Here is an 18,881-nt window from a genome sequence, read left to right as displayed (position 1 = left end):
TTCCAAACAGGATCCAAAATGACATTAAAGACCTAAGTTGCTGATTCACTCACACTGGATCCTTGTGTTACCAAGCAGAACTCATAATACTTAAGTTTATTGGGTGCACATTTACCCCATTTATATATTTAATTACTTATTCAGAAAAGCTTGGTGTGTGCTGATCAGTTCTCCAAATTATGTCACCAAATGTAAATTTATGTCAAAATATGGTAAATGTGAGTTCTCAGCCAAACTATTAAATTAGAAAAATACTGCAATCAGTTAAAATAAATTCGACAGTTTGCATTATTTCCTATACATAAAAGCCAAAGTGTTAAAATATTTTTCCAAGTTTTTCTATCAATTTCCTGAGTCACTCTATAAGAAATACATCTGTAACAACCCCCACAACACACACACACACACACACACACACACACACACACACACCCCAGACTGCATATTTAACAACTGATAACATCAGGGAAACATATGCTCCAATTGCATTTCTTTTGACAAATATCTGATAAAATTTTGTATGTGAATCCCCAAAACTAACCTCACACTTTAGGTTATATAAAAATTATAATGTGAAAATATGTTACTCAACTCCAACACACTAAAATTTTGCACTTCTACTTTGAAGCTTTCACTTTACAAACCTCAAGGCAAACTTTCATAATGAGAGTAATTTTCAATTTTTCCCAAGTTTAATAAGTTAGTATTTAAGAATGAGAACTTGATTTCAAAGCATTTATATTAGAATGCTATATGTCAGTTTATATAGTATGGGTCTCATATGGGCAAAAAATGTCAATTCAAAATAGTATAAATAGATATTTCTTAAAATAAGTATATTATATTGATGGAAACATAAAGTAACTTCTTTTTTTTAAAAAGCCAGTATTGGGGCCCCTGGGTGGCTTAGTCAGTGATCCCAAGGTTCTTGGATCGAGCCCCACATTGGGCTCCATGTCCGTGGGGGAGCCTCCTTCTCCCTCTCCCTCTGCCTGCTGCTCCCCCTGCTTGTGCTCTCTCTCTCTCAAATAAATAAATACAAAATCTTAAAACAAATAAAATATCAGTATTAAAATTTTGGCTAATTATTGTCTAAGTTTCTAAATGGCTGAGTTTCATTTAGTAAGTCAATGATTTGGTAAAGATAAGAGGCGCCTGGGTGGCTCAGTCTTTAAGCGTCTGCCTTCGGCTCAGGGCGTGATCCTGGAGACCTGGGATCGAGCCCCACATCAGGCTCCTCTGCTAGGAGCCTGTTTCTTCCTCTCCCACTCCCCCTGCTTGTGTTCCCTCTCTCGCTGGCTGTCTCTCTCTGTCAAATAAATAAATAAAATCTTAAAAAAAAAAAAGATAATTCTAACACAGCCTCTTAGTTTTCCTCAAATTTTCTGAATCCACTCATCTTGTAATAATTTTAATTTTATAATTACAGTTTTACAGAAGGAGAAGAAATAGGACTGTTATCAATTATTACTTGCTGAATATTATTGATTCCTTACCAGAGCACGGCTTAAAAGCTGAGGATATATATACCCATATTCAAATTTGAGATAAGGAAGAAATTTCAAAATGGGTTTCAAGTCAAAGGTTAATCACTTGGTTTTCTTTTTTTGTTAAAAGTTAATCACTTGTAAATTACATTTTTTTTAAATTAGTGGCTAGGTTTTAAGAATCAATTTTTTATAATAATTTTTTATTATGTTATGTTAGTCACCATACAGTATATCCTTAGTTTTTGATGTAAAGTTCCATGATTCATTATTTGCGTATAACACCCAGTGCATCATGCAATACGTGCCCTCCTTAATACCCATCACCAGCCTATCCCACTCCCCCACCCCCCTCCCCTCTGAAGTCCTCAGTTTGTTTCCCAGAGTCCATAGTCTAAGAATCAATTTTTTTTTTAAAGCAAGTACCCTAATATCTGCTAATGGTTAATTTATTATTTACTTATTAAGGACCAGTCTCTGAAATGTGTTGCTAAATTGGATTTTAATATGAAGATGCCACAGTTAGCTACAATTTAAAGGCTAAAAGTGTAAGAATTGATACTTATGTTCCTTCTACATGTTCCTAATTGAAGCACTCAAAGTTTTCTGAGAGTAGATATTATAAATGTGAATGGAGTCTGCTTTATTCCTCATAAGGAATGTTTAACAATAGAGGAGGGAAAATTAAGGTCTTTAGCAAACAGCTAATGTTGCCTAGATGAATATTTTAGATAATGAAGAGGAAGAGATAGGATCCCTTATGTTTGAGGTATTTTAATCAATTAGGTTCTGTAAAGAATTTCAGTGACTTTGAATACTCCTATCCCTTCAATGTGTGTTTGTAAACATAAGTATAGACCCATCATGAGTCAGTGATCAGTGAAGTACAGTATACTTTTTAATCATGAATATCAGAAAAAGAAGGGGGGTGATAAATATGGGGACTGTGCAAATAAAACCAAGAGATCTTCAATAATTTCTAGCATATAAAATGAAAATATGTAGCAATAAAAATAAAATGAATTCTTGGCAAAGACTGAACAAATTTCTCTAATTTTTTTCTAGATTTAATCCTGGCATCATTTATGAGAATCTTATGTGATCTTTCAAGCAACTTTTCAGAGAGAAATACTCAGAGATTTTATGTATGTGTGTGTGTGTGTGTGTGTGTGTGTGCACGTATGTGCTATGTTTGCAACATATTTAACTGATTACCAATTTATATTTGTTAAGCACATCTTGACTCTTTTTTCTTTTTACAATTATTTGATATGAAATATCACCTATTTGTCAGTGTGTTTTATATTAAGTTTTGAGAGTGTAGATCTCAAAATACAAGGTAATTGTTTTCCTTAGCGTTTATCCCACAGTACCATATGAATTTATGTGAGAATTAGAGAAAATAAACATAAATAAGATTAAACTTGTAGTTTGATTTGAATTTTATTTTTTTCAGCCTACAGAAAATTTCTTATTGTATTAAAATATATTCTAATTATATTTGTCTCTTGCCAATGTATCTTTTGATGTTACAGACTGTAATAAATATATATCACCCTTCCTTTCACTGACATCTTTATGTTACATTTTCCCACTACATACAGTGATCTGGGTTCTGTACCAACCCAGCAATAGGCTCTCAGGAAACAGCTATCTTCCTGTTGGTAAATATTACAGAGATGAATGTACAACAGATTAATAGGCATTTTTATGAAAAGAAAAATTTAATATTAATAATCATACCAATAATCAATTATAATCACCACAATCAGAATCAGCAGTGTTAGAATATTTATGTCCAAAACATTATGATCAGTGTGGTAAACTTTCACAACTTGTGGGAGAGAACATAGTGTTATCTCCGTTTAACAGAAAAAGAGACTCAGAAAAATCATGCGAGTTCTCACAACCTCTAGGTGGAAGAATGAGATTTGGACCTGGGTATGTCTGTCTCCAGGGTATCTGCTCTTATAGACTCCATACGACATAATGATTTTGAAACATACTGGAGATTTCTTAACTGCTTTCCTCAAAATTAAATTTGGGTTTGCACTGACCATTGTTTTACTCTAACTTATGTATTACTTCTCATGGGAAATGCTTTTGGTAATTATTTTCATAATGACTTCATTTATTGAAGAAACTTCCTTCTTTCATGCAGTGACTGATGAAATGTCAGGTGGTGCTCATAGCCTTCTTGCCCATAAACTTTGTTCAGGTTACCATGCCACTCCAGGATGTTTTAACCATTAAATGGCTCAGGTTAGGGGCACCTGCTGGCTTGGTCAGTTAAGTGTCCGACTCTTGATTTCAGTTTAGGTCATGATCTCAGTATTGTGAGATTGAGCCTTGCCTCGGGCTTTGCAGTGAGTGGGGAGCCTGCTTAACTCTCCCTCTCCTCTGCCCCTCCCCTGCTTGCACTCTCTCATATGAGCAAGCTCTCTTTCTCCCTATCTCAAAACAAAACAAAACAAAAACAAACAAACAAACAAAAAAATGGTTTAAGTTAATGGGCTGCCTAATTGTCTTCACATTATAGCTCACTCTCTCAATCCACTTCTCAATTCTACTTTTTTTAAGAACCACCATCTCTTCCCTCTGTCTCTATTTCTCTCTGATTGTAACAAGGCTAGAGATTTTAATGCTAATAATTTCGTGGATTTTTTTTCTTCACAGAAAAAATGAGAGATGAACCAAGACCATATTACTTTTGAGCATGCTCAGCATTTTCTTACATTAATTAAACAACACCAAAGTGACATATAGTGTGAAAATCTTAATGATGAGAGTGTTAAACAGATTCATAGAAAAAAATGTGGCTACACTGGCAGGGATTTTGGACAAGTTACAGCAATGATATATTCATCACCACATTTCCTTAGGCACACTGTTCTACTTCGTTACACTGTCCAAAACTAACTAAGCTGTAGCACATAAAAAAGTTTAACACTTCTGTAACCTAAGAACAATTTCAAATAGCAAATAATAGGTGGTTGGTTTCTAAGGTGGACTAGTGAACAGTAAAATTTTGAATCTTTCTCTTTTTGAAAATACGTTTTCAAAGACATTATATTCTTAGGTGTGGCTTTATTATACCCTTGGGCTAAATTTTTATGACTTCAAATCTCTAATTTTAAAATCAAAGTCAGTTGGAAAATAGTAGTCAACTGACAGAAATAAGCTACATAGCCAAATTTGTGGGCTCACATTTGTACCATAAGGAAAAAAAATCTTATAGTCTCCCTTTCTTTTAGTCTCTTCAAATTTATTCATAAATATGTTAGAACCAAAACATTATATTTGAAAAAATTACAGAGGGGTTGGTTAAAATCATCATGGTGCCTGGGTGGCACAGCGGTTAACCGTCTGCGTTCGGCTCAGGGCGTGATCCTGGCGTTGTGGGATCGAGCCCCACATCAGGCTCCTCTGCTGGAAGCCTGCTTCTTCCTCTCCCACTCCCCCTGCTTGTGTTCCCTCTCTCGCTGGCTGTCTCTATCTCTGTCAAATAAATACATAAAATCTTTTTAAAAAAAAATCATCATGGTGGAAAGTTTAGGGTAATTTCTCTATGGCAAAGGCCAGGATGAATGTTGGATTTACCAAAACTGAGGTCTCCTCATCCTGTTCACCCTGTTGGATTGCTCACCATTTTATAATATCTGTACACATTTAATTCCTATTACTTGTATCAAAATGAAATCAAAGTTGTTGTTGTTTATTATTTTGAAATTCTGCTTCTGTAGAATTTTAACCTTTCAGTGTGGAACTGTTTGAGAACGGATTACCTGGCAAATTGCTCTTCTATTCATGTGCATGACAGCTGAGTTCAGCTGTTTTCTTAAGCATCTATGAAACAGCTGAGCTCTTTCTCCTGGTCCCCAGATTTGAGACTAAAGGAGCCTGAGGCGACAAAGTTCATTGGAATGCATATGATCAAGGAATTTACTTTCTCTTCATCTGCTACAGCTTTAAGTTATTGACCTCTGTGGCACAACTATGGGTAAAATCATCTATAACTCTCGTTTCCCCACCTTCTCCACATATATATTGGCAACTATCTGCACCATAGGGGTGTGTTAGAGGCTCAGGGCAATACAAAATACAAAATAGGCAAGCTCCAAATTGAAACAGCAGTCTTACAAACTTAACTACGGGTAAAGTCTTTATCTGTCATCTGGTATTTGTATTCATCTTCAGACAACAGGCAAGCAATCTGGAGAAATGGGATGAAACAAAGTTGCTTTTATGTTGCTACAGTCCTTGAGTTCCTCGGGAGTAGATAAAATGATTTGGTGTCAGCCACTGAAGGCCGCTCATATTCTGCCATCAGTTAAACTTGGTTTTCTGAACAAATGGGAAAGGACAGAGGTAGAACAGGCCTGTGGTGCTACATTAATAATTTCATTGTCTATAAAGTCTATTATTGTTTTACTAAAACCAGAGTTCAACGAAATTCTTGGTGTTTTAAAAAATATTATTTTACATATTATTAAAATAATTTATTATTTTTTAAAAAATATTAATTGAGCTTCAGCCCAAATGTATCTCAGCTTCAGCTCAAACATATCTTAAAGAAACAAAGCAATAAAATTGATATGTGTAATCAAATTCATTTTATTTCGTTCTGTTTTAGCCATAACTATTAAAGAAGGCTCACTGTATCTTTCTTCTATTAAAAAATAATAGCTTAAATATCTGAATTACTCTGTATCACCTTGAGTTGAATGGAAAGTGCCTGAATTGTCCCACTGAAATCGTCCCACTGACATAAATCATATTTACTTCAGCTCTAATTTACAAAGAATTAATGATAGAGAACACACTCGTCCTCCAGAAATGCCATACCACAAATGACCGTGGGCATGAACACTATATTGTTCTCCTTAAAACAAAATGTGGCACGCTTTCCAGAGTTTCACTGTGATACACTGCATATTTTTAAAGTATCATGATAAAAGGTCATTCTCTTGAGAAATCATCTCTAGTGCAACTGGTAGTTCACGTGGTTGCAGAAAGGAAGATCTGCTTGCAAAGGAACAGTGTCAGTTATATGTTATGACATCCAGGTCTGCCTATTTATCTTCAAAGAAGCACATTATGCTCTTTCTCTGATAGGGCCCAATCACCCCTGTGGCTCCTCACTGGCAAATCCTATCGGTTTCTCATGTTTCCCAGTTGTCTGCATTCTACTGTCAGTTTCAGCCTGTTGCGGTTTATCTGGGATACTAATCTCTGACTGGAGGTAACTCACTACGTACACTTTAGTTCAACATAAATCTATTGATTTTTTGGTATCAACCTCATTATCTGATCAACATTACAAGAATAATTTCTCTTCGAGTATAAAAAAGAAACAAGAAATAGTAAGATTCTTGGAACTTTGTATTGTGGATTAAAGCTAGATGGTATTTTAACTTGTTGAAATGGTATTTCTTTACAAGAGGGTTTTCTCCAAAGTTCGTAAAATGTGAAGAACTGGGGAAGAAAAGAGACAAAGAATAAATGGCGAAACATTGTTTTTCAGTAGAAAAAATTATAAGCCTATTTAAATGTCTCATAGTTTTACAAAACTAGTACTCTTAAAGAAGAGTTAGAAACTGTTTTTGCAGCCATAAGCACTTGGGGGATTGTGCTGTATCTGATATTGCCAATAAAGGGGCAAAGATGAACATAAAATTGGAGAAAGAGTAATGGTAGCAAGTTTTGTGTTAAGCTTTTAAGACTTTATTTTAAATGATTGCAGAACATCTCTGAAGGACCCTGCCCTGAATAATCCTAATATTTCAAAATTTTACTGTAATAAACATTTGACCTGTAGCTACTAGTAGAAGAAAAGGAGTAGATGGTTAAAAATAACTCAAAAGAGTTAATTTGAAAATATTCAGATGGGAGGTTAAAGTAAAATATCAAAATAAGAAATGCATTGTGGGGGGGGATGCCTGGGGGGCTAGGTCAGTTAAGCATGTGTCTTCGGCTCAGGTCATGATCCCAGGGTCCTGGGATCGAGCCCAGCATTAGGTTCTCTGCTCAGCGGGGAGCCTGCTTCTTCCTCTCCCTCTGCCCCTCCTCCAGCTTGTGCTCTCTCGCTGGTTCACTCTCTGTCTCTCAAATAAATAAAATCTTAAAAAAAAAAATGCATGATATATTTGGGGGGAATTTTTTTTGTTTTTCCCCTAGAGGATAGAAATTTTGGCAATCTTAAAGAGAAGTTGCAGTGGGCATGCGTGCATGTCTGTATAGCAGAGAGTTCCATAAATGAATGGTACAAATTAAGCTTAAGGGTTTTCAGCCACAGCAAGTTGTTTCTGGAAATATGTGTGTTCGGTTTACAAGTTTAGGGACAAGAATAAAGTTCACACTTGGAGCATTTGTATAAAGATTTTGGGAATTGTCTGATTAAGATAGAGATTTAATAATGTGATCCAGCTCTCTTTTTTCTTTATCCATAATCCTTTTTTCTTTCATTATAGTTTTGTAGAATTCTATCTGCAAATTGGATAGAAACATGAGATTACTAGCACATTTCTTAAAATATGAAATTACAGAATAGAAAGGACAATGTGGATGCTCATATCTCTCACATGGCCATTCAGAGGTGGCAATGAAGAGATGGTATACATAGATTCACAGTTCTGAGGCTTCATCTTTTTGAAAAGCTCCTAGAAACTTTATTTTCCTATAATACATTGAAAGCCTGCCTTTCTAATTTTGGGGGAAAGAATAAATGTTACAAATATGGCACTTATTGTGTTGAGTTCCACTTGTATGAATCTGAACAATAGATATCACTTCCTTAATAAAATTCTTTCCAAGTCATTGTTGCACACTTCATTTCATTCTAGCAATGATTTCCTTTCTGTGTTCTTCCCCGCTTAGACTATTATTTAACACATGCTATTTTAAGAGGTTCAAATTCTTTTCCTAGTAGAGTCTACTACTAAAGTTTTTGTAGTTGTGCTTGTTGGTGGTAGTTTTAGTTTCTACATGGTTTGTTTAGAAAAGATAAACATACTAATAACTCATTCGTTTTTCTTCTTTGCAAAATAGTGGGTATTTATTATGTTTGATTTATTGTTATCTACTTTAAAGACTGAGGAAGCTAGAGATAAGCATATTTTATAAACTAAAATAACTATAAAACTAAAATAACATATATACCATTAAGGTATATATGTTATTAACCATCGATGTACAGTAAAATTAGTGTTTTTTATTACCAATGTTCTATTTCTTTTCCTTGTCATATTGTTGTTGCAGTTCTATGACATAGCGACTTACTTTTTCCTTTATAAAAATATTTGTTAAATTATTCTAAAGGATCAAATCCATCTGTCTATCTATCTATCTATCTATCTATCTATCCTATGACTATGATCCATGGACTTTTCCATGGATAATATGGCTGCTTTAAAAAAGAAAAACAGGGGCGCCTGGGTGGCACAGCGGTTAAGGCGTCTGCCTTCGGCTCAGGGCGTGATCCTGGAGTTCCGGGATCGAGCCCCACATCAGGCTCCTCTACTATGAGCCTGCTTCTTCCTCTCCCACTCCCCCTGCTTGTGTTCCCTCTCTCACTGGCTGTCTCTATCTCTGTCAAATAAATAAATAAAATCTTTAAAAAAAAAAATAAAAAAAAAATAAATAAAAAAGAAAAACAAGGGACACCTGGGTGGCCCAGGTGGTTAAGCCTTTGCCTTGGCTCGGATCATGATCCCAGAGTCCTGGGATCGAGTCCCACAGCAGGCTCCCTGCTCACCAGGAGATTCTGCCTTTCCCTCTGTCTCTCACCACCCCCCACTAGCTCGTGGTGCTCTCTCACTCGCTTTCTCTCTCTCTCTCTCAAATAAATATATGAAATCTTAAAAAAAAACCAAAACTGATATGTTTATTTTTAAAAATGGTGAGAAAAGCCTTAAAGAGCATTTTATTTATTTATTTTTTTAATTTTATTTATTTATTTGACAGAGAGACACAGCGAGAGAGGGAACACCAGCAGGGGGAATGGAAGAGGAAGAAGCAGGCTCCCAGCAGAGCAGGGAGCCCCATGCGGGGCTCGATCCCAGGACCCTGGGATCACACCCTGAGCTGAAGGCAGACGCTTAACGACTGAGCCACCCAGGGGCCCCTTAAAGAGCATTTTAAAAATAAGTAGAGATTTTACATAATAATAATACCTAATGAAAATTCTCCTTAACTTGGAGCATTTCTTTTTCATTGAATTTCTTTTGAAACATTGTTTAATCAAAAAATATTTGCTGAATAACTGTCTCTCCTACATTCTATATTAAAGCTGAGGAAAGAAACAGTAACAAGAGAGAGTTCTTGGCTTGTTGGAAGTTATATTCTATTAGTGGAGAAAGAAACATAGAAATAAATACATTAAATGAAGTTAGACAGTAAGTGCTATAAAAAAAACCGAACTAGAGGATTGGGAGTTAGATGGCATGTAGTTCTTACTAATCTAAGAAGGCCTATTTGAGTTCCTGTTTTGAATCATAATGTATATAAATCTGTACAGTTTTTCACCAAATGTTACATTCAAGCATTTTTTCTATGCATTATGTCTTAAAACTCACTTTTTAAAAAAGATTTTATTTTTAAGTAATCTCTACACCCAACATGGGGCTCGAACCCACAACCCTGAGATCAAGAGTTGCACACTCCATTGACTGAGCCAGCCAGGCACCCCTCTTAAAATTCACTTTTAATGGCTGAAAATGATTATATTTTACAAGATCTACTACATTTATTTATCTTTCTTTCTATATTTTACATTTTACATTTATTTACTTTTTGTAAACTATTATTTTATAAACTATTTTTTACTTTTTGTCAACTATTATTACCTTTTGTAATAATAGTTTGATGGATATTTTTGCACATAAATACTTTTTGTCAAAGAATAAGACCATATTCAATAATTATTCCTATTCTAAAGAATTTACTTAAATTATATATATATAGAATACTAATTTATATATATAAATTTAATTTATAATATATATATACTAATTTATACACTTAAATTTGATTGGTATGAACCCCCCACAAGAGACTATGGACTCTGGGAAACAAACTGAGGGCTTCAGAGGGGAGGGGGGTGGGGGGATGGGCTAGCCTGGTGATGGGTATTAAGGAGGGCACATATTGCATGGAGCACTGGGTGTTATACACAAACAATGAATCATGGAACACTACATCAAAAACTAATGATGTACTGTATGGTGGCTAACGTAACATTAAAAAAAAAAAAAAGAAGTCAATGAAAAGAATATTACAAAACAATTGCAGTTTCTGACAAAAGCAACAACGAATATAAACATTCTAGGATATTCGGATCCATACCCAAACTTGTGAATTGATGTTCTCTGGAAATAAAAAATTCTGACTGAGATTTCTTACCTTAACTTTCATTGCTGCCATATAAAGTATATAACTCTCAGTTTATTAGAAAATGTAATATCCCTCCAAACATATGTCACTAATTCCCTCAGAAGAGATCTATTTAGTTGAATATAAGCTTTCTATCACAATTTACTTAATGGTGGGAATTAACTGATCTGTATTCTCTTTGCTGAGATACTCTATTAGCTGAAAAATTCTCAACAAATTCCCTCCGCTCTCCTTACCCAAACTATGTAGAGCAAGGGTGCGCTTGGATTATTCAATTTTGTATTTCCCAGTGGTTTATCTAAAAAGTAAAAGGCTACTGGGGATGTACTGTATGGTGACTAATATAACAAAATAAAAATTATATAAAAAAAGAAAGAAACTTAAATAAAAAAATTAAAAGTAAAAGGCTGAAACATAGTTTAGGATTTTGTATTGCCTCCTGTTTTTTTGTTTTATTTTGTTTTGTTTTGTATTTTGGTTTTATTTCTCCTCTCTTTCTTTCTTTTGAAAACTACCATAGTGAAGGCCACAATAGTGATCATAATACAGGAAATTACAGTGTAGGAACCCCCTGAGAAGTCAAACAATCTAAAGACAGAAAAGTGTACCTCTACAGTAAAAATAGTTTATCATAATTCCATCCCCTTTCTTCTGAACCCATCTTCATCCTTAATTTTTCCAAGCATTTTTTCCTTCAAAATGTTTTTTTTTTAACTTTGGAAATTTTCAAAATTGCTATTTGTAGCTTGCTACTGGTCCTATAAAGATATTTATTCATGTCCAACCAGAAAGAAGACTTTGAGAGCGGGGGGACCCAAAGCTCTCTCGGGGTTGGTTATAGGTTTTCCACAGTTAGTTTTTTTTCTGCGGGAGCTTTGCACAATGGACAGGACCCTGAATTAGAGGTCTAAACACTTTGGTTATAGAGTTGTGTCTGTAAGTTAACTGGGTGAATATTCTGGAGCCAGTCATTCAACTTTTTGGTGTATTAATTTCCTCTTCGTTAAATGAAAGTATTTGTATCTATCCTTGCTAATCATGAGATTATTGAATATATATTGTCTTGTAATGGATATGAAAATATTATGAACTTATAAGGCTACCCAGGCAAAAATTATAACAAATATCATGGACCAGAGTGATTGGATTTTAGTCCAAGGTGTGTAGTGAAAGGGGTGAATCTTGGACTTTGGGGAGAAATGAATTCCTCCTGGGGATACACAATTTAGACTCCATGGTCATACCTTAGAACACTGGGAGGAAACATTAAAGCAACTTACATGGGCAGAGAAGAAATGGTCAATAAGACCAATCACTTATTTGTAAATATCAGACCTACAGGTAAGACTTCTCTGAATCACAAGAAGCAGAACGAAGAGACAGATTAAAGGGAAAAAAAGGAGTAAGAGAAAGGAAGACAAAACATCAGTCACAACTGATCACTGAGAAATCTGACTGGAAGCTGAGTCGTTAAATCGGCAACTTTTCCACCTTCAGTGGCTTCCAGTTCCCACTGATCTAGCCATCAGAGCATTCCGACTCCTACTCAACTCAGTAAAACAGAGCCATGAATTGGCCAAAGACACGATTGAAGCAGAAGACATAAGCTTAGCAATTAGCTTTAAGGTTACTTAGAATCTTCTGGAGGGAGTTCCAGTGAAATAAGCTCACTGGCATGCCTCCTCTGAACATTCAGTGACATGGAAGAGAAGGATTCCTCTTCTCCAAACAGATTTCTGGGTCCGTTTCTGTATCTCTTTTTTGAAAAGAGACTTCGAGAAGGGGAAAACTTCTTCTAAAATTGGCGAAGAGGAATGTATCTACATGTCAGCTTTCTACACACACACACACAGAGAGAGAGAGAGAGAGAGAGAGAGAGAGAGAAGTGGGACCTCTGGTGGCCAATAGGATTTGGTAAAAGGGAGAAAGGGCAGTGCCTGGGTCTGGCCAATTAGCTCAGACGGAAACAAATATCAACTCCATTTCTCTCTCCTCCAATGATACCAGAAAGAGATTCAGTTCAAAAACTACAATAATAATTTAAACACTATATACCTTAAGTACATGAACAAATTTAATAGTGAAATTGTGGAGGTCTTGCATTTTCATACTGAGAGAATGAAGAACTAAATGTCTCGGCAGAGCGATACATTTATCAACCTGCAACTCCCAACTGTAAAGCAGATTCAACTCTTTAAGTCATTCAAATCAGAGCTCTATGACATTTGCTATTTCTCATTTTCCTTTCTTGTTACCCTCAAAACCAAATGCGTATATGTAAGAATTTTATTACACGGTTAGCACCCAAACCTCCACAAATGTCAGCAACATATTGGAACTTTAGGAAGAGGTGATGTTAATTTACATACGTGGCCTTTGGATCTATTTGCTCCGTCTTTACAAGTGTCAGGAATTGTAAGAGTTAATGAGGAAAGCCAAGCAAAAGTCTTGCAGTGAAATCCAGAACAATATTGCAGATGTGTGGAGCCCACAGAAGGTGGAGCCCATTTATTCTGCATGCATATTTAATGTGTAAAATTATTTTTAAGTCTTAAAACAACCTCTCGGAAATGCTGTGAACTGCAGAGCTAGGCATATCCGATGCATTCTTAAATATAAAGAAGAAAGATAAGAAATGCACCAAGAGTAAAAAAATCCTGGTTACTCACGATTCTTTTCACCTCTCCACCTTGACCCAGCTTTCATTCTGCCCGAGACACCCGCAGGAGAAGTTATTTCTGCCATCGAGAGCAGCAGCGTCAGTAACAGCACAGCCATGCCAGGTAAAAATAACCTCTGTGGAGAGTCCTGTCACAGACGAACCTGAGGCTTTTCCTGGGACTAGAAACCTGGAGCCAATCCTGTCATTTCACTCAGCAGAAATGCAAAAACGCTGTTTTCCCCATAAATTTTGAAAAAGCAGGTATGTTCTCATCAGGCTCTCGATTTGAATTATGCAGGAATGTTAAAAAAAATTAGAAGGGATGTAAACCCTTCCTCTATCCATAAGCAAAATGTCAGGAGAGATAAGCTGACAATTTTCTCTGGTCTCTCTGCAGCTACCAGTTCCTAACCTGCTCCTGCCAACTCTCACTTCTTCCAAGTGTTTGTCAACATTTTTCATAACATGATAACAAGAAGCAGCTGAGATTTCAGCATTTTCCCACCTACCCATTCCTGTACCGCAGATTATAGTACTTGACAAACCTGAATATTTAATTTTGGCACTGCAAACACACCTCATTTCAAACAGCGGTGGTTGTGAAGGAAAGGGGGGAAAAACACTTGTTCTCAAAACTCTATCTAGCGTCTTAAGGAGGGATTAGGTATATAAATATCTGCTGCTAAGACATGATAAAAATACCTCTGAAAAAAGGGAGTGGTAAACAGTCATCTTTCCAACTTAGCTTGCACTGTGTGTGTGTGTGTGTGTGTGTGTGTGTGTGTGTGTGTTATTATTCAGAGAATAACGTCAACAGACAATTGGCCAAAAATATCTCAAATCCATGAAGCAGGGCAAAATAGTCAAGGATCATCTGCATTGTATCATACACACTTGTTCGCTTTGTAAATACATGTTCGTATATTCTGTCTCCCCTGTTTCTTGCAGAGTGATTTTTATCACCTCATAAGCTGAGCAGATTTTTCAGCAAATTATACTTCTCTGTTTTACAATTAAGTTATTTCCCGTGGACAAATTGCAATACTGTGGATTATTTTGCAACTCTGCTGCAATGACATAAAAAGCTTGCCTTCACTTTGGGGCCAAACTTATATTTTTTTAATAATAAAAATAATTTTGTGCCCCTAAGAACATTACAGAATAATAATCTACCTATATTTATTTTAACAAGCCTATCAAGCTATTTTGGGATACTGCTAACCACATAATAATATTCTACAACTTGACCTACATCTTCAGTGAAAGAGTTCCAACAGCTGCCAAAACATATTTCTAGAACACATACCTGAGAATGTGCTGTTTACTGTTATCCCCTGCACTGCCGCAAAGGAGAAGGAAGAAAATAAAAGTCTACAGCAACCAAGCAGATAACATAAATCGAGCCAACAGGCTGAGCGGAAGACACGAGGGGAAAGTGAGGATTGGGGCACGTGCAGAGAAAGTCCCGTGAAAGACGGTGGCCGCCACTCAACTTCAATAGCACGTTGCCACCTGCTGGGGTGCCAGGTGTTTCAAAATTTAATGAGATGATAGAAATTCAGATTATGAGGAAGCTCCTGAGTTTTAAAGCAAAAATGACACGACTCTAAACACTTTAACTAGTTACAGAGACAGAGCATTCTGAATTTGGTTCTAACTTAAATTTTCCAGACTCCTCGATTCAAAAAATATTCTTCGAATTTCTATAACATACCAATATAACATTAATACAAAATATTCATATACTAAGCTCACAGTTTAAAGGGAGAGACATATTTTTTGAAATTTATTTGTTTGAGAGAGAGCACAGAGAGAGAGAGCGGGAGGGAGAAGGAGGCTCACTGCTGAGCAGGGAGCCTGACGTGGGGCTTGATCCCAGGACTCTGGGATCATGACCCCAGCTGAAGGCAGACACTTAACTTCCTGAACCACCCAGGCACCTCTGGGAGAGACATATTTAAGCGAATAATTTTTCATTTGATATGTATGATAAATGCAGTGAAAACTCATATGCAATTTCTGTGGAATCACAGAAGAGAAAATAGTCTGACTGGGGGCATTAAGGAAGACTTTCTATTTTTTCTCATTCCTGTTATGAGCCATAAAATCTAGCCATACTAGGAAACTCCCTGTTCTCCAAAAGAGCATGAACTTCCAGACTGTCAAGTTTTTTTACATATTATCTTTCTACTTAAAATACCTTTTCCCCATCATTACTTTGTATAATCCTATTAATGTTTAATACCTTAATACAAGTTTATCTTCTCAGACTTTCTCAGGTACAACCGTCCATTTCTCTCATGACTTATTCACCAGGAAGTAGAGATCTCAGCAATTATTTTAAAGGTTAAAAGCACGTGTGTGTGTGTGTGTGTGTGTGTTCAATACTAGGTGTATACTTCATTGTGAGCTTGACTGTATTATATTTTCTTTATATCCCTAAATTCAGGAATGATTGCTATACACAGAAGAAACTCACTAAAAGTTTGAACTGATGGTACATTTTCCCATGTTATGGATTTTAATTTGAGTTAGTAAGTTTTAAAATTAAAACATAACTTTTTTTAATTTATTTTTTTATTATGTTCAATTAGCCAACACATAGTACATCATTAGTTTTTGATGTAGTGTTCAATGATTCATTAGTTGCATATAACACCCAGTGCTCATCACCACATGTCCCCTCCTTAACTCTTTAAAACAGCCAGGATAACTTCTTTCATGCTCTGGACATGTGTTTATTTATACGATGTCATTTGCTTTCCTTGGGCATTAGTATTACAAAATATTAGAGATAAATAGGAAACTGTACGTATATGCATTCTCTCTCAATTAAAGTCAATTCTAGGGGCGCCTGCGTGGTTCAGTCAGTTAAGCGTCCGACACTTGATTTCGGCTCAGGTCATGATCTCAGGGTTGTGAGATCGAGCCCCATACTGGCTTAAGATTCTCCCTTTCTCCCTCTTCCTCTGCCCCCCCCAAACAAAACAAAAACAAAACCTTAAAAATAAAAAAATAGTCAATTCTCACCTTAAAATAAAAGCACATCTTAGTCTCCTATGATCTACGCTGCACTAGTAAAAGCTTAAAACTTACATTCTGTATTAACTTTTAGGTGGTGAGAATCAGGAGATCATCAAAAGGGAGCAATATGAATATTCGATACACATTTATTTATATGCTATCATTTGCTTTCCTTGGCCATTAGTGTTACAAGATGTTACAGATAAAAGGAAATCCTAGTTACATTCTAAGACCAGTTTTCTAATCTGCAGACACATTCTAAGACCAGCTTTCAAATATGCAAACTTTTTAACAGAAAGGCACTGAAGATTATCAGCAGATGGGCCTCGTCTGCTCTAAAATTACAAACTGGTACAAAGCCAGTTATTTGGCACTCACATCCTAAATTCCACATGTCCACAGCTATTTCAACTTAAGACATCGAATAGGCAAAGTGCATTTCTGCACCTTCTCCTCCTTCCTTCTCCAAGCACTGCCTCCACTGAGCTATGCAAACACACACTCTGGTCTTAGCCAATGGAGTTGAGCTGTTTCATTCTTCCTAAGTGAAAGTGATCAGTCAACTAACCAAATAAATCAATCCTGACTCAAGGAAGTTAATGGGAGCAGTCAAAAGACTCCTATCATTCATTCATTCAACAAATGTTTTCTGAGCATCCAACATGTGTCAGGTGCTAGGCTAATTACTGAGAAGTTACAATAAATCAATGGCTACGGTCACTGTTCTCATCGAGCTGATATTCTAGTGAGTGGAAATAGACACCACATAATACAATCCCACCAGTAGATACATACTTTTATTTTATTTTTAGGATACAGACTTTAAAATTGCTTCTGCAATGAAGTGAAAAAGAAGATTTCAAAAAGAGATTATAACAGGGAGACTTGAATTAAAGGTTATTTGAAGAAGTAACTCATAAGCAGAGAGAGGACGAATATGCACATACAAGGCAAAAGTTGGAAAAGCAGAAAATAGGTCCAGCCAAACAGAAAGCTTATGCAAAAATTTCTCAGGCATAAAAGAGCTTGGCACATACTAGGGCGAAAGAATAGCTAGGGAGGTAGGGGGAGACCTTTTCAGTTTGGGCCCTGGGAGCTACATTAAGGATTCTGAACATATTCTAAGGTTTTCAGAAAAAACAGATTTTTGCATTAAAAGGTTACTCTCCTTTTAATAGAGAGAATAAGTTGGAGGGTGTCAAGATGGAAGAGGGAGGACTGGTTAGGAGACCATCTCCTTGGTGAGTGATAGCAGTGATAGAAATAAAGAAAAATAAATAGAAAATAAATAGATTAGAAACACATTCTGAAGGCAGGATCAATAAAATTGGCTGGTGAACTGCACACAGAGACTGTGGGAAAAGGGGTTCCAAGGTTGCTGCTGGCTTCTGGGGTGGACTTCTAGGGCTGGAGCTATCTAAGCAGACTTAGGATCAAAGGTGAAGAGAAGGGTCTTTCGAACTTCTGCTCCTCTTCCTCCTACTTCTTTTTGTTAAATAACTTTCCAAAATGTCGCTATCATTTCAAACCAAATAGGGAAGGAATACTGAAAGTTGTGTGAGAAGAAGAAAAACACACACCAGTATAAAAAACTAGACCTTACATCTAGTGAGAAATGACTTATTTGTCCACAACATATAAAGGTCTTAGTTCTCATATAAGGCAGATTTGAATTAAATAAAGCACAATGGCTACAGTGTGGTAAATATATCTGAAGAGGTGAGAGTTATTACTGGAAAATCAGTTAAAGGCTATTGCAGCAGTCCAGGCAAGATATGATAATGGCCGAGGGTTTCTGGCTATAGAGATGCACAGATGTGTAGAGTTGTAAGAAATAAAATGGAAAAGACAGTTGCTTTATGGTTAGGAAACATGTGTCCATAAAAGTCAGTTACAGACAGTATGGCCCAGCCATGAGTAATACTAGTGATTGCTTCTTCAGCTATAAATCAACAATAGTATCAATAACATGTGAGATGTCCCCGTAACATATTTTATAGGATAAGAAACTTGTCTAGAGGATAATATCACAACTACAACTTGTCTAGAGGATAATATCACAACTCGATTTGGATTTGTGTTTTATTTTGTTTGTTTGACTAGTAAAGTATTTTTGAAAATTTGCATTTGCATCTGTTTAGGCAGGCATAGAGTCACAATTCCTAATTGTTTCTAATTTTTCACTCCAACTAGATGGCCATGCACATTTAGGCTACAGGTCTAGTTTCAGAACATATTTTGTAACTGCATTATTACAAAAATGTTGTCACTCTCTTACATAAGATTCTCTATTTCCTTTTTTAAAAAATTACCTTTCC

At 36.0% G+C, this 18,881-nt stretch overlaps 1 protein-coding gene across 1 annotated transcript in view; it reads right to left on the bottom strand.

Moving 5' to 3' along the window:
• Positions 1-13,680, bottom strand: part of ROBO1 (roundabout guidance receptor 1) — a 763,832-nt gene extending 750,152 nt beyond the window's left edge. The window contains exon 1 of the mRNA XM_057306889.1: positions 13,547-13,680. Coding sequence (XP_057162872.1) covers positions 13,547-13,655 — 109 coding nt within the window. The 5' untranslated portion in view covers positions 13,656-13,680. The remainder of the gene's footprint in view (positions 1-13,546) is intronic.
• Positions 13,681-18,881: the final 5,201 nt, after the last annotated feature.

Source organism: Ursus arctos, unplaced genomic scaffold (assembly GCF_023065955.2).
Source record: "Ursus arctos isolate Adak ecotype North America unplaced genomic scaffold, UrsArc2.0 scaffold_4, whole genome shotgun sequence".
Taxonomy (NCBI): domain Eukaryota; kingdom Metazoa; phylum Chordata; class Mammalia; order Carnivora; family Ursidae; genus Ursus; species Ursus arctos.
The sequence above is the reverse complement of the archived record's forward strand: the minus strand, read 5'-3'. Positions and strand labels throughout refer to the sequence as shown.